Consider the following 27,978-nt stretch of genomic DNA (forward strand, 5'->3'; position numbering starts at 1 on the left):
CATGGCAGCGCCCATGCGAGCCTCCGGACTAACTTTACTGGGAGTGGGTACGTCTCCAGCTCGTCTCCATTGAGACGTCGACTAAGGCAGCAGAATTTGAGATTTAAATTGGTTATGTTGTCATCCAAATCCATTATTTGATTACCCACTGCAGTAATAGCACTTTCTGTTTTTAGCAGGTCACTAGGAGTATGCTTTGTGCTGATGGCAACAGTATAGTCCAAAATGTTATGCAATGTGCCTTTAACAGACAGTAAAAGGGTTATCAGCTCGTTTCACCTACACTCGAAGTGTCGCGAGAACCATAGTGCACTTGAGCCATGATGTATTGTACACTCATTTGACCAGCAGATGGCGGAGCTGTTCTATTATGTCTACGGTTATAGCCTAACCACAATGTAAACAGTTCTGGTTAATTCTCAGACTTCTACAACATTTCAGTCACCTCAGTCTAATATTCCCTTGTCCTCGTTCCGTGTTCACTGCGTGTGTGCATCGTAAGAGACAAGATCACATCACAATAATTCGTGAACACGCTCGAGGGAAGCTGGACGTCCGAAACAAAGAGGCTTATCCCACCCAAGGGGGAACGCCCATGTACCCGCCTCACATCTCATCTCTGACCCTGATTGGCCAGATTAATACTTTGCCGTTCTCCGATTGGCTCAGTGGCCCCGCTGTTGAATGCCTGTTGTTCACACACTCGCTGTGGAGTCGGAGCGCCCTTTGACAGTGCATTGCTTTGATTCATGTTTTTTGTGAACGCATTTCTTACTTTGGGAGATTTCTAGAGTTCAATGCGCAACTCGAAGATCGCATGAAGGTATGTCAATTTACAACCACTGCTTTCATGTTTAGTTTTTTTCTTTCTTTTAATATTTACATTCCCACTTGCCTCGTGCAATATTTTGGTTTACCTTTGCTTTTCTTGATTAGTGACAAGTGGAAAACTCAGGCTTTTTATTTTTCTGTGTCAAATCTGCAAGTGTAACTAAGAAGGGTTATAGTTACCGTATTACCGTAAGTTAATTTGAGGGTGAAGCACCTCCCATGATTGATGCGATATTGATTTTGTAATGTTCAGCAGGCAGTCTATCGAGATAATAGCTACATGAGAGCATTTTCGCTGGCTGCGTGTCATTCTAAATGAGAATGTGATGACTTGGGCCCTGATTTTAAACAAAGGGTCTTGTGGCAGGTGGATCTGTTCCTTCCTGACCACCACTGGGGTCGTTAATTGCCTTGGATACTCATATCCTCAAATCAGTTTATCTTTTGTCTTTGTAGAGCAGGGGCAGCCTATTTCACAGGTGTTTACATTTTGTGACTATGTACTTCATACCATTACTTCTATAGGATACCATATAGTAGCCTATGTCTAATACCAGTGCAAGCTCATGCCCAAGTGTAATGCAACTTGAAACCAGAGATCATGTAGCAATGCATGGCTTTTAAGTGACTTAAGTGAGTTTACCTGTGGTTATGGGAATCTCAGGAATGCTTCCATGCATTTTCATAAACAGTGTCAGTGTGGTTGCTGTTTGTCATTACTTATCGCTGTTATTACTGATTTTACTCTTCCCTGTAACGTTGTTAACCATTGATGAAAAGGGAATTTTATGAGGAAATTGTCAGACTTGACACTGGCAGTAAACAAAACTGAATCTCATGCTTTATTCCATCCAGTTGATAAGTTGATATTATCATGCCTAATAGTAAGGTTGCACTGTGTAGGTTGTGTCCACAGTTGCCACGCTATGTGTGAAAGTTACGGAAAATATTTCATAATTTTACCACCAGAAACCTTATACTAAATCCTCTGTCGGGAGCTGCGGTCTAGCTGTCTCAGTCTTACCATATTATAGTACTATTAACACATTTCCCCCCTCTTTCTTTACTGTGCACATTGCTATTTGTTTTTGTCACTTAAATTGTTTGCGATCACTATTAAATAATTGTTTTGAATGTCCAAAGTGAATGTTGCACTTCGTCCACCACAGCCAAAAAAGACATTGTTTCTCTTTACTGTTCATAAAACAGTATTTCACCAGAAGCACTTTAGTCTAGATCTTGATCCTGATAGGTCTTGGTTTCAGATTGCGTCTTTTGTGTTTGGTAAAGTCTCCCAGTGTGTCATCTATCCCAGAGTGCACCTGTGAAAATCACTGCTGTGTCTGTGTCCAGGAGAAGATGAACGTGGAGGCTCTGAGCAGGGCTGAGCTGCTGACTCTGCTCAGTATCCTGGAGGGAGAGCTGGAGGCCCAGGACGTGGTCATCCATGCACTACGGGTGAGAAAAACTACCAGTGTAAATCAGACTTTCCATTTACTCACAATAATGATACTAAACACTTTCACTTCAGCACATTCAAAGGCATTGTAAGTCTTCATTGATAAGTTCCGGCTGTTTGTCAAGTATTACAAAAATATAACGGAGATCTGTTATATCCCCAAATTAAAACTGAAGTCCTCTCCTCTTATGTGCTAACTTATGAATATACTTTTACCAAATTTACTATATAAATTACAATACATTTTAGATGCCGTTAGTTGGTTTAAGCAATCTGAATTTAATATGTTGTTCATATGATGACATGGCTTAATTCAGAATCCCTTTCAACTTAAACCCCTCCAAAGTGTCTCAGGTAGCAAGGAGTGGCTGTGTACACAAGACAATCTGTGCTTGTAAAACAATGGTAAAAGGGAGGGTTTCCACCGCCTGTTTTTTCAATCGAGAACGAGATAACGGCTGTACCACTACTTTATGTGGCCATGTCTGTCTCAAACAAATAATGTGCTATTGCTGCTGTGGATTTTTTTTGCCAGTTTCACCAGGCAACCCCAGTCAGTCAGGAGCACAGTAACCTTACCTGCAGGGTAAGACATGTCTGAGACTGCAGAGTATCCATTCAAAACCAACATGCTTTTGATAGCTACATGTTTTAAGTGTTGAACAGTTTTTCATTAAAATGTATGTACTGTAGGTTTTATATAAGTCCAAGTAATGAAAAATTGAGGCAACACTTGGCAAAATGTCATTGTTGTTGTTCTTAAACTGACCAACTATAGTCGGTTTAGGAAGGGATCATCTTGCTATGTTGAAATCTGATTCTTAAACAAGAGAAAAATGCAATAAGGCCTTTATAGAAGCTGTGCCTTTTTGTAACAGAGAAAAATAAATCAAATCTTGCATCAAAGATCAAAACTATATACCATGAGCACTGATATAGATCTGCCATTGTTAAAAGTTCAGAATACATTTGGCCTTCTGAAATTGTAATTTTCCTTTATTCATGTTCAAATTTCTATTTTGATGCATTATTATAGCACCAGTGAAGGTTGTCCGTGAAGTGGTCAAAAACCTTGATACCTCCGTCGACCTGTGCCCAGTTGTTTCCCTGTCTCCATTTCCTCTCTCTCTCTTTCTCTCTCTCTCAAACATGAACACACACGAACACACACATACAAGTTTACATTATGGGGGGTCTTTGATGTCAAACCACAGCCATGGTCCTATCTCGCCTCCACACACTCACCGTGGTCTCCGGGGGAACACTTAGGCTGCTGTGTTTATTATTGAGAGGATGTACAGGGCTGCAGGCCCAAATCACTCACTTCCCCTCTGCCCACTGGGAGCTTCAAAACCATTTTACTGGACAATCTGCTTTCAGCATGCAAGCTGAGGTCACTCACTTTGTTGCTTTCTGCTCAGGCTATACAATATTTTTGAATCTCTGATGGAAGACTGAAAGCATGAACTGTAGTCTAGTTTAGTTTGTTCAGTTCATAAATCGACTCACAGGCAACGAGGAACACTTTTGTTGAGGTCTAAACTACAGTGTCAGCAGTTATCCAGTAAGACCTTTTGGAAATGGGATCATTTGTTGTTAGGAGAGAGTTCTATATTGCCAAAATATCTGCAGCCATTGTAGTTCAATAATTTGGAATTGAGTTGGTGACACACAGAGGTAGAGGAAAAGAGGGCAAACCATTCTGCCACTGCCCATCCTGTGTTTTTGTCAACATTCATTTTAAAACTTCGCCATTAGCAACGTACAACAGAACAGATATGCCACCCTGGTACAATCCCCCTTTTCCCTTTGATGATCTGTGCTTCCCTATTAAACCCTGCCATTGGAGGGGCATGTCTGTGCACATTGCACTTTTTTATTGTGTATAGTTTTCATCACTAAGTTACTCTGATAATCAGCGGCTCCACAGTGGGAACATTCTTTGGAGCATGACTTCAGAAACAGGTCACACAGGAGTGGCAAAACCAAAAGGTTGATCATTGTCTTTGAACAAGGAAGTGAATTGTGTTATTATTCTTACTCCGTCAGACACAAATGGAAGGAATCCAGATTTTCAATAGTGTCTTGTACGTAAGCAAACGGAAGTCATTTTTAGATTAAGTGCTGCGCCCATTATAAAAGATGATGTTGAGATAAAGTGAAAATAGCTTTTGTTTGGCTGAGTAAGATCTGGGCTGTTGTTTTTCTGATTAGCTCTTGTTATGTTTAGCGGATGATATCATTTCCTCAGGTCCCGTAATGTCTATTTTTGCACTTTTTGTGTGTTTTCCTGTTTCTGGACAATAGGGCTCTAACGGGCTGGCGTGGACTGCTCTGATAAGGTTGTACAATATGTTACTGGTTTGGCATGGAAAGACATTTACAGACTGACTAGAATATGAAAGTCACTCCATGTTGAGCAAACAATTCCATTCATCTCACTTCTTTCATTAGCACACAGCAGTGGAAGACAATAAATACTGAAGTAATTGTCAAAGAGATTATCAAAGAGATTATCAAAGAGACGAAAAGTCAGTGGTAGATATGAGATAGATCAATAAACATTATTGACATTTTTCAACATTTTGAATTATATTTGCTCATCTTAAAAGAAAAAGAAAACTCACTCGCCTCTCTATCCTACAGCTGTTTGTCCCATTGAACCATGTGTTAGAGTTTCGCAGATATAACCACTAATGATACCTCTGGAAAAAGCTCAGCATTACTTCACTGTGGTAGCTGTAGAAGATTTAAGACCAAAACAAGTGCCCATTTGGCCTTTTAATCTGGAAGAGTTTATATGATTGTTCTAAACAGCACAAAATTAGAAATTAGCATTTAATATCTCAGAAATGTGGATATTTTTTGTCATTTGAAATATATTATGTGTATATTCGAGTTGGCTACGGCATATCTTTTTAGTAGTCTATTTACTACCTTGTGCTTTCTTATCAGAGGTCATGTCCAGTCAGTGTTTGACTAGAGCCTTCAAGTAGTGGTTCATTTATTTATCTATTTTTTATACTGTTGAGTTGTCTGGCAGGTTGCTTCTTTGTTTATCTGCATTACTGTTGGCCTCCAGATTCAGCAGGAATGCATTCATTTAACCCTCACCTCAGGAAACGCTTTTGAAACTGAGAGGTTACTATGGAGACCACCATGTTTAAGCTAAGAACCATATAGGCCATGCTGGAGAGTACAGGGAAATCTCTACATGATGTGTTTGATTTCCTGTCTAATTGAGTGAATTTTCTAATGAAGTGGGGAAGTATTGAAAATTAGAATAGTAGCAAGCCACCTCTTATATGAAAGTAAGTGATTGGCTCACGTGGCTTAAAGTAGGCATACTAACTATACGGCATGGTATTGGCTGTATAGTATTTTAAACTAGTGTATTTCAACCGACATTCATATTTGGGTTATTTGGAGTGGGCTCAATGTCGCTCAGCGTCATTTGTTTTGTACTCCATTAGTATATTGTAAAGTAACACATACATTTGTGGGCAAAACATATTCATTTCTAAAGCATTTTTTCAATTTCATGAACTTTGCAGGCTGATTTTCGGGCATTTTTTTGAAAGTGACTCTGAAAACTGACCCTGCATGCTGTGAAATGTGCCTATAAACCCACCACGGTGAGGAACATTTTAAGAAAGTTTGGCATCAATTTAGACCACAACTAACATTTTAATTTAGTGGTTTCCTCTTCCATTGTTTGAAAAAAAAGAAAATAAATAAATAAACTATAAGGCCTTTAAGTACTGTAGTTACTCTCCCTGCATTTAGCCATTTCATTTCCTGATATGGACCCATAAAACATCCAGCTCATCCCTTACACTGAATAAGGTGTGAGGGTTGCATTAAACAAATCATCTATTATTTAACATCTCAAATTACCAATGCGTGTAATTTGCTTTGGCACCTTCTAAAAGAGCCCGAGCAGCTGAAGGGACTTTTCTGTCATTATTTGGCGTGAGGATTAACTACTCTGAGTGCATGTGTAACAGGAGAGATGTGTGAGGTGGCTCACTCCAGCTGCTCTCCCTATTGTTAACAGCTCATTATAGAGGCTTATGACAGAAACCTTACCCGTCTCCATCAGCTCACACAAGGCCCGGTTTGTGCCTCGGGCTACAGGTAACCCGCTGAAAAACACATACATTTTACCACAAGGGACACAATCCGAAAAGAAGCAGGCGGGAGAATTGATTGGGTGGAATGGATTATAATTTAAGGAAACCAAAAATTGGGACTGAAAATAGATGCTTAGTTGGAAGAAAATTTGCAGTACACGACCTGAAATTAGAGCTTAAAAGCAGGGTAATGCTATTCCCTCTCATGAGAGAAACCACACTCTGTCATTATGATCAGGACCAAGAAAACCATGAGCGACCAAGCCCTGGGCACTTGCATAAAGAGTCAAGACCAATGCAGCCTCAGTCTAGCCTACTACTGCTAAAGCACATTCACAGACTTGAGAGTCTTGAGCCGACTAGTCCTTATTATTATGCATGAAATTTGTGCATCTCACTCAGACCTGATCGTACATTTCTCAGACATTCTGCCTGGGAATAACCAAATTTGAAGCAATGCATACAAATTGGGTTAGGTTTGAATTTCAAAGGGATATATCTGTTTCCGAGCCTTGTTGTGGGTTTGACAGCCAAATTTACCACAAACTCTGCATGTCTAACTTGTGTTACTTACTTGTGTGGTACAAAGGGCTGAATTGTATGAATTTCTGCAATTGACTTGCATAATGAGGCTGTATACTCTCCAGAGGTATCAGAGGCAAATTAGTTAATTTGCATTTGCTGTTTTGTTGTTATGATTCCTTATTTCTTCAAACCCACATTCTCACATAAATCATTAAACTTGACACAGTTAACTACATCATGCTTGCTGCTGGTTCTGGTCTGCCACTGAGACAGAGCACCAGAAGCCAAGTAAGGCATAGAGCAAGTGTCTCTGAGTGACCCATGTAAACTTCTTTTTACTGGACTCTTTGTTCAGCCACAGAAAGGACCCTCCGACACTGTGCTCCCCCAGGGCTGTGCGCGCATGTAGAGAGAGGGAGGGAGGGAGGGGGAGAGAGAGCGAGACTGACAGAGCAGCCCAAGTAACGAGAGGCACTTTCTGAGAAATGATGAAGAGACATTGGAATGCGGTGTCATGCATGTTTGGGCAGCGGACAGAGGGGCCATAGGGCTGGGGCATTCTGTCTGGTTAACATTTCACGGGAAGACACAGACGTGTTTAACAAAGCCATGTCTTGATATAGTGGCATAATGAGTGAGACTGCATGATTCTGGCACTCAGTAAGTGCAGTAGTTCTGAACTGCAAGGAGCTAACAGGACCACCCAGAGAAATTGCTGTGTGGTCAAATTCATGATTGCATCTAAATCTCTTACTCAGTAGTTCTTTCTTTGTTGTCACACAACCAACTGCTTAATATCTATTAAGTCCCTTTCTTATGGACCTGTTTTAGTGTATTTGTTCAAGTGCCCATCATTCATAAAGGTGCACTTTCAAGCATGATGGTATTGCGTGTATTTATTTATGGTTAGTAATCTTTTTAGTATCATACTTCAATCAGGCTGTGGGTGGCAGGCACATGAATTAGTGATAGTGAAATACAGGACAAACTTTACTCCATATAATTCATTACCATAATTTTGGTCAAATTCAACTCACCGTTAAATTACCTTATACTTGCTAATGTTTGACCCTGTTTCATTAAATCACGAAAGTCCCTTGGGAGAAATTCACTTGCCCCTTGTGGGGGGTTTGTTGGGCCTCACCTCTTTGTGTTTGGGTTAAAGGAGAGAGACCATCTGCTGTAGAGCTCACAACAATAAATTCACACACATTTCCTGTACAAACAGACACTCTTCTCTTGAACTGCAAATGTTTTAACTGCAGCAGAAAGTCCATGCATCTTTATGTATTTTTACAGCTTGATACAAAAAAGGCGCAGACTTCCACACCGTCCAAAGAATTGGCAACTTTTAGTGCCCTTAGTGAAAAAACAATGTTGGTGGTTGTCTGTCTCTGTGTGCGACTACAATGGTAAACTATACCCATACGAGTCACCTCCTTCCCCTAATAGGGACATATGCTGTAAAAATAACTAGCATTATATTGTAGATTTTTTTTTCTCATTTTTAGGCCCAGCACAGAGATGCCTTTGTCCAGGAGCGTTATGGACACTATGACCTCAGCGATCCGTTCTTGGCCTTGCAGAGGGACAGTGAAGCAGAGGAGCGTCAGAATGCCCTCGCCCAGCCCAACACCAGCCTCACGGGACACGCAGTGAGCCCAAACCCTCTGGCTGTACTCAAACTGGTCATGGCTCACTGCAAAAGGATGCAGGAGAGGATGGTGGGTCAGCTGGCTGCAACAGAAAGAAGGCACAAAAGGGTAAATTTACTGTGAAAATTATTTTATGGTTTAATTCAGTTCATGTCCCAATAGAAATGCAATTTCTGATTTCAATTTGAGACGTAAACCGCTGGTTTGATAACGCTTTTTTTTTTACCTGGAATATATTTTACATGGCTGCGTAGTTTAGGCATGTCGTATTTCTGCTGAGACTTGTTTTAGTCCAGATTCCTTCCAGGTTCAAACCATTAGTTACATCCCTTTATCAAAATATTACTTTACATTATTTACCAGTATTAATCTACACAAGTTAGTGGTTTTAGGCCGGTTGTAGTTAAATGACTAAGGATTTGGCCAAAAAAGGCCAAAGACCAGCGTTTCTGATATAGTTCTTGGTGTGAAAGGTCTAATCGAGTTATGTTGTAGCCTGCATATTTCATTTTCAAATGCAGGAGCATCTGGAATCTGAGTCATAGGAGATGATTTTCACTGTTCTGTTCACTGTTTATCATAGGTTTTTATTTATAGTTCGTCACTTAAATGTAGAGGAAGGCATTTCCTCTAAAATATCCCCTTATCATTCAGAGCCAACTTTATACAGCTTTAGTGCTTCAATTGTTGATTTGGCACAAAGTGGCACTGCCTTGTATTTTTGTGACACCAGACTATGCTTTTGTGATTGGTCCATCCGCCTGTCAATCATTAAAACTCAGGTTGTTAATGTGTGACAAGACTAGTCTTTGTATGGAATAGGAAAAGTTTAGGTTAATTTAGGTTAATTCAAACTGCATTTGAAAAAAGTACACCACAAGACATTAGTGAGTTAGAGGCTACAACTTCATGAGCAGTAGTAACTTGTATTAACTTGTAACTGGTCATATGGTTTTATTAACATGGTTTATTTGCACTGTGGTTGACAGATGATTGCTGATTTGGAGGAGGAGAAACGATGCCGGGCTCAAGACTCTGCTCGAAATGAAGATGTCGCATATATGCTCCAAATGGAAAGGGACAAACTCCGTCAGCAGGTATAAAAAAAAAAAAACATTACATCAGTGTCTTCCAACTCCCTCCGGGGGTAAGAGGATCCTTGGGGGTACATTCATTAAAGACTCAAGGAAACGCAAGACAAAAACGGTTGGGAGCTGCTTTGGGGTGACAGTGGTGCAGGTGGTCCCATGATCGGAAGATCAGTGGGTTCAAATCTCGGCTTCTGCAGGTGCACACTGTCGTTGTGTCCTTTGGCAAGACACTTCACCCACCTTGCCTCCAGTGTCTGCGTAGATTGGTGTATGAATGAGAGTGTGAATGATGAGTGGTTCCTTGCTGTAAAGCGTTTTAAGTGCCTGTAAGTGGAAAAGCGCTATATAAGTTGAGACCATTTACCATGAACATTTGGATGTACTGTTTATTATATGATCTGTTTTTGAACTGCTATTTTAGCCAGATATAGAGATGAGAATTATGTCTGTTCAATCACAAATAATCCAAGCCAGTTTCAGACAGTCTTAAGCAATGTTTATGTTCATTTACCAATCTTATTTAATCCCTTATTGCTTAGCCGGGGAGTCTGAGTTAAACTCCATTGTATGACTCAGCAGGGAGGAGAGGGCTGGGCCTGGGAAAGTACAGGCACTGAAGGGTGTTTGGCTGTGTCAGCTCAGAGCTGGTCTGAAGGGAACACAGGCGGATGGGGCTATTGTTTGGTGTTTCTGCAGGTTGGAGCTCTTATGGCCTCAGGAAACGTGAGATAAAGGATGTCCGTGACTAATGCAGGGTCCCTCTGCAGAGAGCTCAACATGAGGCACCAATAAACTGCACAGGAACATTATGCAAGAGACTTCCTCAGTGTTTCCCAGTCTTAACCAGGCTTCGTCTCATTATTTCTGAACACAGTTATACACAAAGATACATCACCCTATTTTCAATGCAGTGTAACAGTGCATTTGTCATAAAACTCACATTCCATGAAATATCAATTAAATAAATCAATACATTTTTTTTAAGACCAGTATCACAACATTTGCTTCACAGGGCAATCCAAATACTCGACAATCGACAATGAACCAACTTTCTCCCAAGGGAGACAAATAAAGTAAAGTAAAGTAAAGTAAAGTAAAGTAAAGTAAAGTAAAGTAAAGTAAAGTAAAGTAAAGTAAAGTAAAGTAAAGTAAAGTAAAGTAAAGTAAAGTAAAGTAAAGTAAAGTAATGTAAAGCGAAGTGAAGAAACCAACATCAAACAATTGTGCAACAGTCAACAGTGACAGAACATGTCTCAACTGCCTTGATTTACACATGAAGCTTATAGTAAATGCTATTACATATGCCTTTTGTCTCCTTGTGGTAATATGTTTGCAGAGCTGGACATTGTAATTATACACATGTGTTTTTTGTGTAGTTGGAGGTGGAGCGTGCCACGGTGCGGCGCTTGGAGAACGAGCAGGTTCAGACAGTGAGCCAGGTGGAGGAGTCCCTGTCCCAGCAGCAGCAGCTCTCCACTCTGAGCCTGGAGCTGCAGCGAGCCTGCAGCCAGGCACAGGAGGAGGCTCACAAAGTGTCCCAGCTCCACTGCAGGCTTCAGGAAGAAACCAGTGCTCTGGAGAAACTTCAGAACTCTCTCGATGATGAGAGAAGACGTGCCGCTCAGTTAGAGGTCAAGTTTGAGAGGCAAATGACTTTGTTTGATACAGAGCGAGAACAGTTAAAATCTCAGCTCGACAAAGAAAAAGAGAGGTGTAAGGAGCTCGAGAGGCAGGTGGAGGAGCTCAGAGAAAGCTTAGATTCTGTAGAAAGCTCATGTGACATAAGGGAACTAAATGAACTGTCTAACACAGCAATGGAGTCCACCTCTGTTCAGACAGAGATAGACGGAAATCTTAGCTGCACAACGAAGCCAGCCGCAGTGTCTAAGGCAAACGGTCATCATATTAACAAAGAGTCCACAAAGGAAAAGAAAGGCCTTGAAAATGAGGTGATAGTCGAAAACGGCAGTGGACAACTGTCTCACACACCTCTTTCACCTCTTCACTCTCTCTCTCACCCCCGCTCTCCCACGAGCACTGCCTCCTCCTCTCTCTCCTCCTCCCCTGTCTCCTCCCCCGTGTTGGCCAAGCGCCTCGGGAGCCCAGGCTTTCATCAGTCAGCTTACCAGGCTGGAGTCAATCAGCGTTTCCAAGCTGCCAGGCACAAGTTCCAGACTCAGGCTGAACTGGAGCAGCAGCATCACAGCAGTGGACCTCTGTCTCCTCGAGACCTGTCCCCCACCACTTCCACCCCCCCTCCACCAGAAAACAGCACCGCCAAACAACTGGCCCGCAACACTGTCACACAGGTGCTGTCCCGCTTCACAAGCCAACAGGCTGGGGTCAAACTGGCCCCGATTAGCAACTCTCCTTTTGGTACTGATTATCGCAATCTTAGTTCCCCTACAGGCCCAAAGTCCCCCTCCTCAGGACCGTTATCTCCGGGCATTCGCTCACCCCTCACGCCACGCTCTGAACGCACACATCCACCACCTGTTCCTCCAAAAAGGCCAGGCATCAGTCCCACTCCTGGATCACCAAGTCACTCTCCCAGAACCCTTCATTTTCCAGAGCTGTCAGGAAACTGTGGAGATAAAGGTGGACAGGATGGATCCAAAGAGCCTGATCTGCTACTATCCTCCAGCAGTTAACAGTTAAAAGCTAAATGGCACTAAAAATCAATTTGTAGCACACATTTTTTCAAGAGGCACTTGCACAAAGATTTGTCATTTTGTCACTTTTCAAAAATATAGCCTATACATACAGTGTAACTGTATACATTTTTTTTTTGTGTGGTTTAAACTAAAATTAATATATGTATATGTATTAAAGTGTCAGAACCTGCTATATTTCATATACTTAACACTGTATTAATGCTGTGATTTCTTAGAGCAACAAATGTCAAAATAAAATGTCTCCACTGTAGTTTCTTTAAATATGTTTGTAAATATTGTAGCCTTGTTAAACACATTTTTCTTTCTGTAATTCTAATCCTGCCAGTTCTTACTTCAATACAGGACAATAAGCTGTAGTTATAGGAATAGAAGATTAGTTCATGTTTTACACAATCTTCACAGTGAAACACTTGTGCTACATGTATTTCTGTAGATTTTATTTTTTCATGTTGCAGAGAGAACCGCGGCTGCTTATAACTGTATTCATTATTTTTATTTTTATATTTTATTTTGTTTTAATGCTTTACCTTGTCCAGTGTATAGTCTTTAGAAATAATTATCTTGGACTATGGCTATGGGATAATCGTAACATGTACAATGCTGCCCCCTGCCGCTTTCAAAATGGAAAGACATAAAAAAATAAAAAAGAATATTAGAAAAAAATGATGTACCATGTAATTCCAACAGGTTGTGTGAAGGAAACGTAAAGGGAAATGTCATTGTTTTTACTGCAACCTTGTTCACAATGATTTTCTGTTTATTTGTCCCTGCAAACCATAAGGCCATATTATCTAGACTTATTTATATTTTATTAACGGACTGTAAGGCAAATAAATAATTGAATCAATGCTAGTATTTATTATTATTATTATTATTATTATTATTAGTAGTAGTAGTAGTATTATTATTAGTATTATTATTTGTAGTATTATTATTAGTATTATTATTATAAACTCTTGTGGTCTTATCAACAGATCATATGAGGTAACGCTAACGGAGGCGTGTTTTAAAAAAAAAAAAGTACATTTCCGGTTGAACATTGTTTTGCAAAATAAAAGTCGTTGATATTTAATTAAATATATCATTAAAAATGACATATTTAATTGCTCAGTACCGATGTTATCCATTCCGTATGAAAAAATACAATAGTAATATGGCTGCACACGTTTATTTTTTCACCGGAAGCTTGGACCGGACTGGCCTTTGCACCTTTATTCTACTGTAGGAGCGACAGACGCTTGTAGTCATGGAGGCTCCGGTAATGAACCAACTTTACATTTTTATTAAAAATATTGCATGAACCAACTTTGAATAGAAAACAAGGTGCTATCCAACACTTCCTAATCACTTTATTAAAATGAATCCTGAAGATTGGCTTCGCAGGCTAGTCACTCAGTGAAGTTAAGCTAGCGGGTGGGAATGCTACTACTATTTGTTCCTACAGGAAGTTCCTGCCCTGATACTTGAGATTGTTGAATTTCTTTCTGTTTCGTTTATACAAACGGGTTTTACCTAAAGTGTTACCTGCACAAATAGCAGTGATCATATTGTTGGGAAATGAATCGAGTTTTGTTTGTTGCAAGGCAGTTTGTTTCATATAGCCGTCGATATTCTGCTGTCAATTGCCAGGTGGTGACCAACCCTGAGGAAATCGCCAGATTGTACAGAGAGCTCAGCCTCTTCCCTTCTTTGACCAGGGCCGATGTGGGACCAGTTATTACCTCGCAATATGGGGGGAAATACAGCAACATTTATACAGGTTTGTGGTATTGTGGTAGGGAACAACAGGTTCTCTTTTGAAACTGAAACTTACTTGCCCTTTGTGTTTCCTCAGAATGGAGCCAGCGTGACTTCGATAGAAATGAGAATGTTAAATTTTGCAGACAGTACATCGTTTTCCATGATGATGCGTCAGTGGTATTTTCTGGTGCATGTGGAAACTGTTCGGAAATTAAAGGAGAGTGAGTGAATTACTCTTCTTTTTCTTATGTCTAAGAAAAAATTGCTTATTTAAAAGCAAATATGGTTTCATTGACTTCTCCATTTTCATTAAAGGGTACTGAGTAAGGATTCACCATCTGGGGAAATGAAAGCGGTAGTCAGGGATTGCAACATCAAGGGAGAAGACAAACAGTATTTGGAGGTTGGCTTTGTGTAATACAACCTTGCAGTAATATTGAATACATCCTATCAAAAAGATGAACTGCTTTCACTTCCTTTTTCCAGATTTGGAGTAAAAATATCAAAATGAAAAGTATCAACCTCACTGCATTAAAAAAGCATGGGAAAGTTTATGAAGATGGTTAGTCATATGATCAAATACAATGACCTGGTTTGCTGTTTCCCGTCTTGTTAACCAAGGAATTTCTTATTCTATCAGAACAGTTTGGATGTCTGGTTTGGTCTCATTCAGAAACCCACCTTTTGTATGTGGCCGAAAAGAAAAGACCAAAAACTGAGTCCTTTTTCCAGGTTTGTAAAACTTAAACTGGTTTATGTAGCACACTGCACATTTTCCCTCAGTGTCAGTGTTTTTTGTGTTATTTTGTAATAAATCACATCAAAAGTGTCCAGCAAGCAAATGTCACTTCCTTTTTCTGCATGTACTGTCTCTAAGGCCATATTAAATGCTTCTACAAAGCACTGGTGATAGCTGTGCATCTAAATGCTAGTTTGTTCTGTCTCGTAGACTGAGTCACCTGCGCTGTCTTCAATTGGGTATGAGGATGAACATCTGAGTTTGGAGAAAAAGGAAACGGTTAAAGTGAGAGCTCTTTTTTCACCATTCAATGGCGTACATTACTGGATAATTTCTATGATTCCTGTAGGGGGAGCAGTTCAACTTTTATGAAGACTGGGGTGAGGCACTGGTCAGTAAGAACAGACCAGTGCTTTGTGTTTTGGACATTGAAGGAGACAATGTGTCCATTTTGGAAGGAGTGCCTGAAGATATATCTCCTGGACAGGTTAGTTTGTGCTGCTCTTTGATATTTGATATTCTTTATTTTTCCTGTTGCAACATTGCTTATTGTAATTCTTGTGCAGGCCTTCTGGGCTCCAGATGATACAGGTGTGGTCTTTGTGGGCTGGTGGCATGAACCATTTAGACTTGGCCTTAAATACAGCCCAAATAGAAGGTCGGTTTTCTTTACACACAAAGGAAAATCACAATTACTGAACATATTCTTATATACTTCTGTGCTTTGCCAGGTCCTCTTTGTTCTATGTGGATCTCATTGGAGGAAAGTGTGGTAAGTCATGTAACAACAGTGTATTATGTATATATGTTTACACTTCTTTGAAGAAATCGTTATCATTGGACGTTCTTTTTTGCCCTTTAGAGCAGTTGACCTCAGGCTCCACTGCAGTGTGCTCCCCCAGACTGAGTCCAGACAACTGTAGAATTGCATACTTGGAGTTTTCTGTTTATGGACCACATATGCAGTGCAGCAAACTTTGCATGGTAAATACACACACACGGTTCACCCACCCCTCTCTATAGGTGGCCCCATGAGAAGCAGTTGGCTATTTACGTCCTTATGAAGTTGTTATGTTAAAACTGCCTTATCTTTTTTTTTGACTTATATGATCAATGCTTGAATGTGGTTTGTAAATGTAATTGAGTCCATCATTTTTAGTTAATAACCATCCATTACATTGTTACAGTAAATATTTTTTCCCCTGCCTTCTAGTATGACTGGTATACCAAAAAGACATCTGTGATTGTAGATGTAGTGAAAAGGCCAAAAGAAGGTAGGTTTCTATTTTCACAGCATTGGGTTTATACTGTCACTGCGTGTGTTTGTTGAGTTTGTTGCCATGTTTGTTCTCCAGATGGCTTCGCTGGTATCTATAGCTCTCAGTTGTCCCCTCAGTGCTGGTCAGCTGATAGCCAGCGTATAATTGTTGCAAGCCCACAGAAAAGCCGTAAGGTATGCACTTAATATAAAGCTTTCATTTCCTTATTAAATCATTAAGGCATCAATATAATTAGTCTTGTGATGTTTTAAGGAACTACTGATGGTGGACATCAACAGTGGTCTTGTCACGTCTTTAACGTCCGGTGAGTAATATCATATTATTACGGGTTTATGCAAAAAGATTATTTACTTGGAGGTTTGTGTGTAGCATTTCATGAACTGTATTTTTCCACAGACTCGGATGCAGGCAGCTGGTGCTTGATGAACATAGTAAGAGATTTGATGGTGGTTAGTTGTTCTTCACCCAACCACCCACCACGGCTGGTAGGTCTCTTAACACCCACACTTCTTTTGTGCCTTATCATGTATTGATATATATATATATATATTTGTTTAGAGGGTGGGCTTCCTTCCAGCCAAAGACTCTGAGGAGAAAGTGTCCTGGATAACTCTGGAAGACTGTGATGTGTTAGAAGATATTGACTGGAAGATCTTGACTTTTACGCCTCCCTCGGAGCAGGACAACAGCCAATATTGTAAGAACATTCACAAAACTAAACTCTTAGGTTATGTATTGTGTTAAATATATGCTGTCATTTTTAGCTGGCCTTGATTTTGAGGCCCTGCTACTAAAACCAAAGGTCAAAGAAGGTGTGAAGCTCCCTCTTATTGTTCTTCCTCATGGTCAGTGCCTCTACAGCTTGTAACTTGTACATAAAGACTTGTACAATGTTTTGACTGCATACACCTTTTGCTGTTTTAAATGTATGCAGGGGGCCCTCACTCAGTTTTTGTTGCTGACTGGTTTCTGTCCTGCTCTGTGATGTGCAGAATGGGCTTTGCTTCATTACTTGGTTAGTAATAAACAAACAATTGTTAAAACACACAAGTATTAATTTTGTAATGCTGGGTTGGTTTCTCCTTGGCATTTTCCAGTGAACTATCGGGGCTCTATTGGGTTTGGACAAGACAGTGTACTCTCCTTACCTGGCAATGTTGGCACCCAAGATGTAAAAGATGTTCAAGTAAATTTTACTTTTCTAAACTTTACAATGTTTCAGTTGTTCGAATTTTGATTTTCAATTACAGTGTGTTTTTGTTCTCCCAGTTTGCAGTTGAACATGTGCTTCAAAGTGGTGATTTTGAAAAGGAGAAGGTGGCCGTATCCGGTGGCTCGCATGGGGGTTTCCTCGCCTGTCACCTGATTGGACAGTATCCTGCTTTCTACAAAGCATGTGTTGCACGGAATCCTGTCATTAATATAGCATCAATGCTTGGTAGCACAGACATCCCAGACTGGTAAATGTTGAGTAATTTATTATCTCTTGATGACAAGTACTCATGTCTGAAACTTGTTTGGGTTTTTTTCATCTGTGCAGGTGCATTGTTGAGGCTGGCTTTGACTACAGCACCGACTTTCTACCTGACCCTGCTGTTTTGGAACGAATGTTGAGCGTATCGCCGATTAAACATGTTTCAAAGGTGCACACATTGTCCTTATATACTGTATCTATTTCATACATTTTAAATGTACATGCAAATAACAGCTGAATGTTTTTGACAGGTACAGACACCTGTGTTGCTCACATTAGGTGAAGAGGACAAGCGTGTACCTAACAAGCAAGGCATTGAGTACTACAGAGCTCTAAAGGCAAAGCAGGTCTCCGTGCGGTAAGCAGAGCCTTCGGTTTAGATACAGTATGTGTTTTTATTTGGCTTTGTCATGTTTGGTTTCATTTCCTTTCCAGATTATTGTGGTACCCTGGAAATAATCACTCCCTGTCCAAGGTGGATGCAGAGTCGGATGGCTTCATGAATATTGCGCTTTGGTTAACTCAGCATCTGTTTAAGCAAAGCTAGGTAATGCTGAGTAAGATGTTCTGGCTGTTGAGCTTAAATTGTTCCTGTTTCCTTTTTTCATATGCCAAAGTCTTTTTGAACAACATTTTTTAGCACTTATTTGCAATGACTGTTATACTCCTACTTCTGATGATTTATAAATGCAGAGCTCGGCGGTCTTTCAAACAGCCTTAATCGGTTTTTAAAATAAGGAATGTTTTTCATACAAGAGAATGAGGAAATGACCATTTCAAAAAGGATAACGACGCCTTTCACTTCTCTTACCTCTGACCGCCTGCTCTTTTGTGTAACTGCTGTAGTTTATTTTGGTGTGCATAAATCTAAATGCAATGGAATTTGGAGGAGTCATTTTTCACATTTTCATGTAGCACAGTATATTAATAAGCTATAGCTCTATGAGAGGAAACAAAGGCCACCTGTGCTGTTTTATTAAGCCAATGAATTCAAAGATATCGTAGGATGATGTGTTCATTGACAAACATTAAAAGTAGCCACAAAAGTAGTACATCACTAAATAAAATATATACTGTTTTATTAGTTATTATCTTCAAAATGTTATCCACCATTTTATCCAATTTCACATTAATGCTGTTTGGACTATGACAAGGAAATTAACATTCCTGATTTTACCTTTACAGTGTAGATAATTCCTACTGTATGATGATAAACTAACAGGTTTGTCTATTGTCTATTTGTATTATCTATATTCCAAGTATCTATATTCTTATATTCCAAGTTGTGTGGGATGGTGATTTTCCGTTTTTCATTGAGTTCCAACATTTTGCAAACCCTTTATTACATAATAAATGTGGACATTGATAAATACTTTAGGGTTACCATTAGTTAGTAATATGCCATGAATGCTATGCTTGAGAATACATTAATAATCTGTTTATTATGGTAATATAGTATTTTATCAGTTAAAATACTAGTCGGCCATTTATATGCTTGCATGTAAATACATTAATAAACAGCCCATTATACTATTATGAACCTTCATGTAATAGTCCATGAATAATATGCTTATTATGACTAATACTAACCCGTAACCCTATAAAGATTACTAATGTTTATTAACACCTTATTAACTCTTAACCAGCACCCCTTAATACAAAATGACACCAAATATTAATATTTGGATTGACTTATTCTGTAAGACATAAAAATTGTGACTGAGTGAGAGGACAAACCATTTCCTTCTTGTTTATATATTGTTTAACCTTAATAATGAGCTGAATCAATATGGAACAGGATCGTGTTAACTGGGCAGTCCCTCCCGAGTCATATGATGTGGGCCAGCCTATAAATTGCAACAGACTTTCATTTCTAGTTTAGGCAAAGGGTCAAAAGCAACAAGGAATTTATTTTTTGTTTCCAAAAGCTTTTATCAGGCAGCACAAGCTATGGTAAGTAAGTTTTAATGTGCATTTTCTGGCAAATGTTAAATTGCAAATTTCACCTGGTTTCACAAAGAATAAGTTATCTGAGAATGAAGAATTAGGCGTTAACTCAAATTAAGCAAAGCCTTGCTTCAGCTTAGGCTAAACACAAGCTTGTATATTGCTAAATATCTTACTTTGGTTTGGTTCTTGCTGCATTTCAACATACCTATCTACGACCAACTAACTTTACAAACCTATCCAGCCTGACTAACAAGTTTCGTCTGAGGGACGCCTTGTTTCCAAAACAACTATATTACAAAAGGAGTTTTAAGTTAGGTTCAAACCATTTTATTTTTGTTTTTAATTTCTTTGTGTGCACATAAAACACCTCTGTTGCCAACTGAAAGTACCTGGACTCAACCAATTTAAATAGAACAGACCAAGAAGCTACAGGTTTCAGAAAAAGAGAGCTTTGCAACATTTTAGTGAAAACCATCAGTGCATTCACCTTTGCAAATTCATAATTTTACTTCATAGCTCTGCAACTGGTTAGGATGTTTGATGAAAGGTGGCCTCTTCAGAATCCACAATTGAACAAATTTTATGAAGTTATAATATTTTTATTTTGTGTTCAAACGTTCTCCCTGGTCAAAATGATGCAATTTTGAAGTTTAAGATACCCTTTGGTCTGTCTATGGACAGCCTAGTTTTATTTTAGGCACCTGAGCAGAGCGGCTTAAATTTACTGAACTGTGTGTTTTGAGGAGGTTTCTTCTTTTTCTTTGCTCGAGATAAATGTCCTGCAGGAATGCATTGTGTTTAAATTTGGACATAGTCGTTCAAATTACCCTTTTATTTTCCAGACAGTGTCAAGACAAAACTAAGATTATTAAAACTCTGTTGTTTTCTTTTACAGGTTCTCCTAACATCTATTTTGTTGATGGGGCATCTTCTCCCTTTAGTTCGGACTATAAACATGACTTTCTTCCCATGTGATGCCAATGGCACTGCAATAGACTGCTCTGAGAGGCCGCTTAACCATGTTCCCTCTTTTCACTCACAAACAGTAACACAACTGGATTTGAGTTGGACAAAGATAATGAAACTCCAAGAACATTCTTTTAAGGGTGTCCCAAATCTTCTGATTTTAAAAATGACTGATAATTGTCATACGAACGCAGTGCCAAAGTGTGAACTTGACATCGACTATTACACTTTCAAAAATCTCAGCAAGCTTGAAGAACTCTATCTTTCTGGAAATAACCTCTCATCTATCCCCCAGTTACCGAATAGCCTAAAACTTCTTGATTTACAGTATAATAAGATATTTCAAATTGACAGCTTGGAAGCACCCAACTTGGAGATCCTTTTTCTGTCAAGGAATTGCTTTTATAATAATGCTTGCAACCAATCTTTCAAAATAGCCGAGCATGTTCTCAAAGAGATGAAAAACTTGAAAAATCTGACTTTAGCGTACAATAATCTTACAACGGTTCCTAAAGGATTGCCCCCGTCACTCGTGTATCTTAATCTGAAAGAGAACACAATTACAGAAATACCTAATAACACGTTTGCCCATTTGACCAACCTGACTTATCTGAATTTAGAGTGGAATTGCCAACGTTGTGACCATGCAGTGAGAACTTGCATTCCTTGCCCAAATAACACTGCTTTGCAATTATACAAAAATTCATTATTTAGTGAAAGTAGCTCTATTGACTATCTGAGTCTAAGAGGGAACTCACTAAAAATGTTTCCAGAAGGCTTATTCACACCTTTGAAAAAACTGAAAACTATAGATTTGTCTGACAATCTTCTTGCCCCTGCCATTCAGAATGCCACATTCTTTTCAGAACTGAAAAACGTAACATGGATGAGTCTTATCTATAATTATGAGCCTAAAGTAACTTATGCTGAACTAAAACTTTCACCGTACATTGCAGAAATGTCTGGCCTACGTTTTCTATTACTTAGTGGCTACTTTTTTCAAAGGCTGTCCAATGAAAGCTATGAAGTTCTATCTAAACTGTACAACCTAACAAAACTTGATTTGACGATGAACTTCATTGAGAGTTGTAATGCAACAGCTCTTGGCAAATTACCATCAATCAAAAATATTGACATTTCCCAAAACATGCTTAAGTTTGTCCGTTTATGTAATGAACAACACTATGTACACTCACCGTTTACACAAACCCAAAACTTCCAACGAATGGATAGAGAAGCTCCTACTTTTGGAGACCCCATACCACCAGATCTGCAGAATAAAGAGTCAAAAGACTGTGACGGGACACACTTTAAAACTCTTGCAGGATTTAGACACAAGTTCTGCAACAATAAACTGACTTTCAACTTATCTGCAAATGATATTCTGTACCTTAACCAAGGCGTCTTTGAAGGGATGGAGAATGCAGTTTGCATCGACCTTTCCTTTAACTACATGAGCCAGGCATTAAAAAGAGATGTTTTTTCTAACATGCGGAATTTGTCTTATCTTGATCTGTCATACAACAGATTTGATCTTTACTATAAGGATGCTTTCAGTGAGCTCAAAAGCACCCTTAAGGTGCTGGACCTTAGTAATAATGAATTTCATTTTAACCTGAAGGGTATGGGTCATGGTTTTGACTTCCTTCAGAATCTCACTGAATTGTCAGTCTTGAGCTTAGCAAACAACAAGATTGGGATGCGTATAAGTAAGATGCTTATCAGCAGCTCCATAAATTATTTATACTTCAATGGGAATCACCTCAATATTTTGTGGGAATCAGACAACGACATTTACAATCGTTTTTTTCAGCATTTGACAAATCTAACTTACCTTGACATTTCTGATAATAACCTCAAGTTAATTACACCAACAATTTGGTGTAACTTCCCAACCAGCATTGTATTTCTTATAATCAGTAGAAATGAATTAAATTTTTTTCCATGGCACAACCTCACCACGCTACATAGTTTAAAACACTTGGACCTCAGTCATAATCAGATTGAGAGCTTGCCAGCAACAGTTGAGTTTGGAGACAGTTTTTCGTATTTGGACCTCAGCTTTAACAATATTGCTTCTGTTCCTGACTACCTCTTCTCGAGCCATAAATTGCAATGCCTGTATCTCAATAACAATCAGATAAAAGAGTTTAATCAGGAATCATTCTCAATGTCTTTCAAAAACAGCAGCGCTCTTCGTTACCTCACACTCCATCACAACCCTTTTAGATGTGACTGTGGAACGGCTTGGTTTGCAGACTTTTTGAGTAGTACTACAATAAAGATCCCTTATCTCACCACCTTAGTGCAATGCGAGTCACAACAAGGGCAAAGTGTTCTCCATCTGGCCGGAGGGAGTTCCTGTCAGGACATATATGGCTGCCTAGCTTTCATCACGTGGGCCTTCTTGACTGTGATGCTGACAGCTCTTCCCCTACTGAATCATCTCTACAGCTGGGACTTGTGGTACAGCTTCCAAGTGCTATGGGCTCGCTTCAAAGGCTATTCACAGTTAAAAGGAAGTGACTCTAAACACCATTATGACGCCTTCGTGCTGTTTGACACCGAAAATCAAGCTGTGAGAGATTGGGTTTACAATGAGTTAATCTGTCATTTGGAAGACACAGGACACAGGAGATTTTGTCTGTGCTTGGAGGAGAGGGACTGGATTCCAGGATTGTCCCGTATTGAGAATCTGCACAATGCCGTCTACAAAAGTGTAAAGACTGTATTTGTCTTGACCAGTGGAGGAAAGATGGCCAACGGTGTGATAAGGCAGGCCTTCTTCATGGTTCAGCAGAGACTCCTGGATGAAAAGGTTTGACAGTACATTTCGATATTTTTTTAACCGTGTTATGTACAGTATGAAGTGCAGCGTTTTTCTATTGTATCCTCAGGTGGACACAGCAGTGTTGGTGCTGTTGGATGACATGTTTCCCAAACTCAAATATCTGCAGCTGAGAAAGAGACTGTGCAGGAGGTCTGTTTTATCCTGGCCTCAAAATCCAAAAGCTCATCCTTTTTTCTGGAATCAAATGAGGGCAGCACTATCTTCAGACAACCTCAAGTTTTATGACAAAAACATGAGTGAAAGTTTTGCTTAACTGGCGACAGTGGCACGGTTGGCAGAGCTGGTTTCGAATCCCAGCTCCTGAAGATGCACACTGTTGTTGTGTCCTTGGGCAAGGCACCCTCCTTGCCTCCAGTGTCTGTGTAGCTTGGGTAACTGGCTCCTTCCTGCAAAGCGCTTTGGGCCTAATGAAGGTAGAAAAGCCCTGTAGAAGTTGAGACCATTTATCATTACTGTATTGATGAACATTTTGCTGCTTGTATTTGCTTTTCCTCCGGGCAGTTGATTTTATCTTGATGTTCACTGTGCGATCTTGAACATTAACTGAACAAAGGGGATCATTTCTTATGTGCAAAACCTTGTACTGTGTGAGTGCACAATAAAGCTGTTTTTGCATTTGTGTATATAGGCCTATTCAGGCAGTTTAGAAAGCGGCTGTTTACTCTTTTGTGTATTTGGAAAGACAGCGCACATAAATGATGAAAATGTCAATGCAATAAAAAAAAAAATATTATGAGAAATATGTCTTGTATTCAGAAGATCAGGCCGAGTAAATGTCAAACTGTAGACACAATACATTACACACAGACCAATTTTTGTTGGCTCTCTGGCTTCTTGCTGATTTGGCCTTTGTTGCAGATATGATATTATTTGATAATGGTTTGGATAATTTCACATGATCATATAACCTCAAAAGTGTGAGACCGATCTGACATTTCAATTCCAAGTCGAAATGTGGTTGCAAGATCCAGGTCCTTGAATAAACAATTCGAATATAATTTTTCTTTTCAATTAAGGAGTTCCAAATTGTATAAACTAATGCGTGTGTCTGGCCCAATGTAGTTTGGGTTTGGCATGTGAAGTATACAACTAGTAACATCTTTTTGTTGACTAAATGTTGGTTGCTACATTGTGACAAAATGTGAAGTGCAAATGCTGAAGTTCATGCTTAAACCCTACTTCTTCCCCATATTAGATTACACAGATAATGTGGTAAAAGCCATGTGTGTTTTAAAATGTCCTTGTAGGTTTAACCTTTACCTTTGATATTATTATTACTATTATTATTATTATTATTATTATTATTATTATTATTATTATTATTATTATTATTATTATTAGTAGTAGTAGTAGTAGTAGTAGTAGTAGTAGTAGTAGTAGTAGTTGTAGTAGTGGTAATAGTAGTAGTAGCAGTAGTAGGGTGGTAGTGGTAGTAGTGGTGGTGGTAGTATAGTCTATGTTATTTATTCAAGTCTAAATGTGGTTGCAAGATCCAGGCCCTTGAATAAACAATTTGAATATATTTTTTTCTTTTCAATTAAGGAGTTCCAAATTGTATAAACTTACAACTTAATGTGTGTGTCTGGTTCAATGTAGTTTGGGTTTGGCATGTGAAGTTTGGTTGACTAAATGTTGGTTGCTTGTGCTGAATAGCTTACATTCAACAAATGAATATGTATTTATGTGTAGCCTATGTATGTATTTATTTTGTATGTATTGTATTTATGTAGGTAGAGGAACAAAAATTATCAATGTGCGCAAAATTTCACTTCTTGCCACCATGATTAGACTCACTTCCTGGTTTTTAAAACGTATTAAAAGGCGCTGTAACTAAGCTAAAGTAAGAAACAGTCGGCCAACATATTTAGTAAGCTGACTTCAGAATAACAACCTACTCAGTTCAAAAGTAAATGTTGCAATAAAGGCTTTTTATTTATCCCACACACAGAAATGTGACAGTCTGTTTTGGCTGTAGTGGGTTTACGCGTTGACGCCAGAAATGAAAACGCACACCCGGCACGCGCCTGCGAGCGCGCGCTGATGCTGCCTGTTGGTCAGTGCAGGTCACAGCTGAGCCGATGACATCATGGAGCCTGCTCGGAGGTCCGCCGCTTCACGGCTTCTCAAGTGATGGAGAAGTGCACTGGAAGTGCAGGGGAAGCGCGGGGCAGCTTTTATCGCACAGGTGAGATTTGCATGACATGTGCTTAAAAGTTACATGCAAAATATGTTGTTTTATTTTGCGTAGATGATTAATTATTATGTAATGTACTTGCTCCAACGAAGCTCAAATTCCCGTAGCCATGTGTACGAGCAAAAAAAAAAAAAAAAACTAATCCTATGCCGCGGTTGTAGGCTAGTGGATGCAGCTTTGGACCAGACTCTGAGTCTGTCACATGTCCACCGACAGTTATTCGAACAAATGAAATGAAACAAATTGCACCAATGGCACACTACCTGAGAATAGCTCTTGTGAAAGTTAGCCTTGGACGATTGTAGGGTACCCTTTCTTTGGCGCAACAGCTGGAGTAGAAATGTGAACAGACTGAGGCTTAGTAAATAGGTTTCTCTTTCGTGATTAAAAAAAAAAAGAGTCTTGAATTTTGCTAAATTGCTTGTTTCTTCTTTGGTCTGTGTCATTGTCGCTTTGCGTTAAACCAACCATTATATCATGCTTTTATTTCGACCAAATTGTAGCCAGCATTATCACCAAAGTAATGAGCAATGCATATGCATATGTGTTTGTATTGGTAAGAAGTGTTCGCATAGAAAACTATATTCAGATCACTATAAACCGTGGTGGATAAAAAGATTGTCCACTATGTGATGACTGACAGACATCTCTAACCAATCTCTCAGTTGTATCACGTGCAGTGGTTCCCTGCACCCAATCCTCTTGGATTAGAGGAGGGATTATGATTTGGATTTTCCTATGCTTTCTCAATGTCCCCAATATATGGGCCATGAACTGGGGTATCTTTTCTTTTCTATCATTAAACAAAGATTCATCTTTGTTATTCAATTTACTTCATCATTATCACTTGAAACATAATCTTATAATAATATTTTTTGAATGAATGCCTTTGCTGGCTGGGGATTTTATAGTGGTATTTTTGTATGAGTTCTTTATCAGGCAAATAGGCCTACAGTGTGTACGGAAAGCGCTGTCCAAGGTACTGAAAAATAAACACTTCATACACAGGGCTACAACAACAGAACTTTGACAAGTGGAGATGTGTTCAAGGTTTAAATGTCAAAATGATTATGGCCCAATAAATGTATGTTTTAATGCTTTTATAGTAATCATGCTATAATGTTCCTGCTTTCCAACATTATTATGCATTATTTCTTTTTTCAGATAATTCAGAATGAGCTAAAACTATTTTCATTTGTGCTTTATTTTAACACATATAATGTCTGTTTTCTTCCAGATACCATGATGTTCAGCACAGCCAACAAAACCAAAGTTTTTTGTTTGTTTGTTTATTTGCTGCCGATGACGCCTGTATTACCTTATGTTCTTCAAATGCTGATTCATTTTCAGCATCACAGTGGAGCACATGGAAAGTTATAGTGCAATGACAGCCTTAACCTCAGTAATTGACACTGTATGTCTATAATTTTCAGTTGGAGATATATTGCCATAAAAAAATGCCTATAAATATTAGAGCTAAACCTGCACAGAGCAGACTGTCTGCTGTGTCAAAGAGTAGCGGACATTCTGCTCCAAATGCGGCACCTTCTCGCTTGTCAAGAACCCCTAAACCTTCAAAAGGCAAGACATTAACATCTACGCCGGGGTGCCGCTCAGGTCTAGAGCCAGGGTCTGTGTCAGGAGGTGTGCCTGCCCAAAACCCTAAACCTACTGGACAAGGATTGGCATCAAGGTCCAGTCAAAAGGTAAAGCAGAACGCAGGACCAGAGAAACCAACCAACTATGGCTCAGCAACTGCACCGGGAGGTAAAACCCTCTCTATGGAGAACATACAGTCTATAAGTGCTGCCTATGCCACTACGAGCACTCTGTATCCTAGTGATTGTCATACCCTGGAGCAGCCTGGTGCTTGTCCAAAAGGCATAATGACTCTGGGCAGGGGCTCGAACAATAACCATCATTACACTGGACGACCACCAGCCTCCGGTAGCAGCCCCAACATAAGATCATCTGGGTCACCTCCTCAATCAGAGCACTACGGAGACCAGGACACATACAGTCTACAGCGCCATCCCAGGCATCCACAGACTGTGCAGGCCTCAAATGGACGAGGGGAGGCCTCCACTTTTGATCTCCATACTCAGCTGAGAGACCTTCGGAGAGAGAATGACCACTTAAAGAAAGAACTGGATGGAGGATTAGAAGAAAGAACTGGCCCAAACACAAGCAGCGCCAATCTGTGGAGTCAAGACATGAAACAATGCAAAGGGCCGAGGCGAGAGGACAGAATGAGAGGATCCATCCTGAAAGATCAGTGCAGGACCCTCCCGGACCCATACAGGAATCATCACAAGGAACTGCAGGTGACTTGTGCTGTGTTGAGGATGTTTGTGATGTATCTGTCCCTGTTACTGTCTTACTGTGTGTGGCAAATACTATTGTTCTTCTGAGCAA

General features: G+C 39.5%; 4 protein-coding genes across 5 annotated transcripts in view; all 4 read left to right on the top strand.

Annotated features, from left to right (window-relative positions):
- The first annotated feature begins 680 nt into the window (after positions 1–680).
- Positions 681–12,395, top strand: cttnbp2nlb (CTTNBP2 N-terminal like b). The gene is made up of 5 exons (XM_079558953.1): positions 681–823; positions 2,185–2,289; positions 8,460–8,711; positions 9,593–9,700; positions 11,071–12,395. The coding sequence occupies exons 1-5, from the start codon at positions 818–820 to the stop codon at positions 12,343–12,345; spliced, it is 1,746 nt and encodes a 581-aa protein (XP_079415079.1). The 5' UTR covers positions 681–817; the 3' UTR covers positions 12,346–12,395.
- Positions 12,396–13,558: 1,163 nt separating this feature from the next.
- On the top strand, positions 13,559–18,285 carry LOC306965034 (acylamino-acid-releasing enzyme-like). 2 transcript variants are annotated; one of them, XM_079559249.1, is made up of 23 exons: positions 13,559–13,627; positions 13,999–14,128; positions 14,204–14,330; positions 14,425–14,512; positions 14,596–14,671; positions 14,750–14,841; positions 15,059–15,133; positions 15,198–15,335; positions 15,415–15,506; positions 15,580–15,620; positions 15,711–15,832; positions 16,062–16,122; positions 16,204–16,301; positions 16,381–16,432; positions 16,525–16,613; positions 16,687–16,825; positions 16,893–16,973; positions 17,063–17,143; positions 17,226–17,314; positions 17,398–17,588; positions 17,669–17,771; positions 17,854–17,960; positions 18,038–18,285. In XM_079559249.1, the coding sequence occupies exons 1-23, from the start codon at positions 13,616–13,618 to the stop codon at positions 18,147–18,149; spliced, it is 2,196 nt and encodes a 731-aa protein (XP_079415375.1). In that variant the 5' UTR covers positions 13,559–13,615; the 3' UTR covers positions 18,150–18,285. The 2 variants fall into 2 exon arrangements, with proteins under 2 accessions (XP_079415375.1, XP_079415374.1); XM_079559248.1 differs by lacking the exon at positions 13,559–13,627 and having other exon boundaries at positions 13,912–14,128.
- A 1,213-nt stretch (positions 18,286–19,498) lies between these two features.
- tlr9 (toll-like receptor 9) lies at positions 19,499–23,649 on the top strand. The gene is made up of 3 exons (XM_079559119.1): positions 19,499–19,555; positions 20,448–23,336; positions 23,416–23,649. Exons 1-3 carry the CDS (start codon positions 19,553–19,555, stop codon positions 23,620–23,622), a joined length of 3,099 nt encoding a protein of 1,032 aa, XP_079415245.1. The 5' UTR covers positions 19,499–19,552; the 3' UTR covers positions 23,623–23,649.
- A 1,776-nt stretch (positions 23,650–25,425) lies between these two features.
- The window catches only part of LOC306964989 (ERC protein 2), a 138,651-nt gene continuing 136,098 nt past the window's right edge, over positions 25,426–27,978 (top strand). The window contains exons 1-2 of the mRNA XM_079559176.1: positions 25,426–25,554; positions 26,801–27,887. Coding sequence (XP_079415302.1) covers positions 27,021–27,887 — 867 coding nt within the window. The 5' untranslated portion in view covers positions 25,426–25,554; positions 26,801–27,020. The remainder of the gene's footprint in view (positions 25,555–26,800; positions 27,888–27,978) is intronic.

Source organism: Gobius niger, assembly GCF_951799975.1.
Source record: "Gobius niger genome assembly, chromosome: 6".
Classification (NCBI taxonomy): domain Eukaryota; kingdom Metazoa; phylum Chordata; class Actinopteri; order Gobiiformes; family Gobiidae; genus Gobius; species Gobius niger.

What these genes read in the sequence shown, in the direction of transcription:
- cttnbp2nlb (XM_079558953.1), top strand. An exon ending in CAGAAAGAAGGCACAAAAGG is followed by an intron (nt 8,712 to 9,592) that starts GTAAATTTACTG and finishes TGTGGTTGACAG; the next exon opens with ATGATTGCTGATTTGGAGGA. An exon ending in GGGACAAACTCCGTCAGCAG is followed by an intron (nt 9,701 to 11,070) that starts GTATAAAAAAAA and finishes TTTTTTGTGTAG; the next exon opens with TTGGAGGTGGAGCGTGCCAC.
- LOC306965034 (XM_079559248.1), top strand. Translation starts at nt 13,927, where the DNA reads ATGAATCGAGTTTTGTTTGTTGCAAGGCAGTTTGTTTCATATAGCCGT. An exon ending in TGTTCGGAAATTAAAGGAGA is followed by an intron (nt 14,331 to 14,424) that starts GTGAGTGAATTA and finishes TTTTCATTAAAG; the next exon opens with GGTACTGAGTAAGGATTCAC. An exon ending in TCTCATTGGAGGAAAGTGTG is followed by an intron (nt 15,621 to 15,710) that starts GTAAGTCATGTA and finishes TTTGCCCTTTAG; the next exon opens with AGCAGTTGACCTCAGGCTCC.
- tlr9 (XM_079559119.1), top strand. An exon ending in AGAGACTCCTGGATGAAAAG is followed by an intron (nt 23,337 to 23,415) that starts GTTTGACAGTAC and finishes TTGTATCCTCAG; the next exon opens with GTGGACACAGCAGTGTTGGT.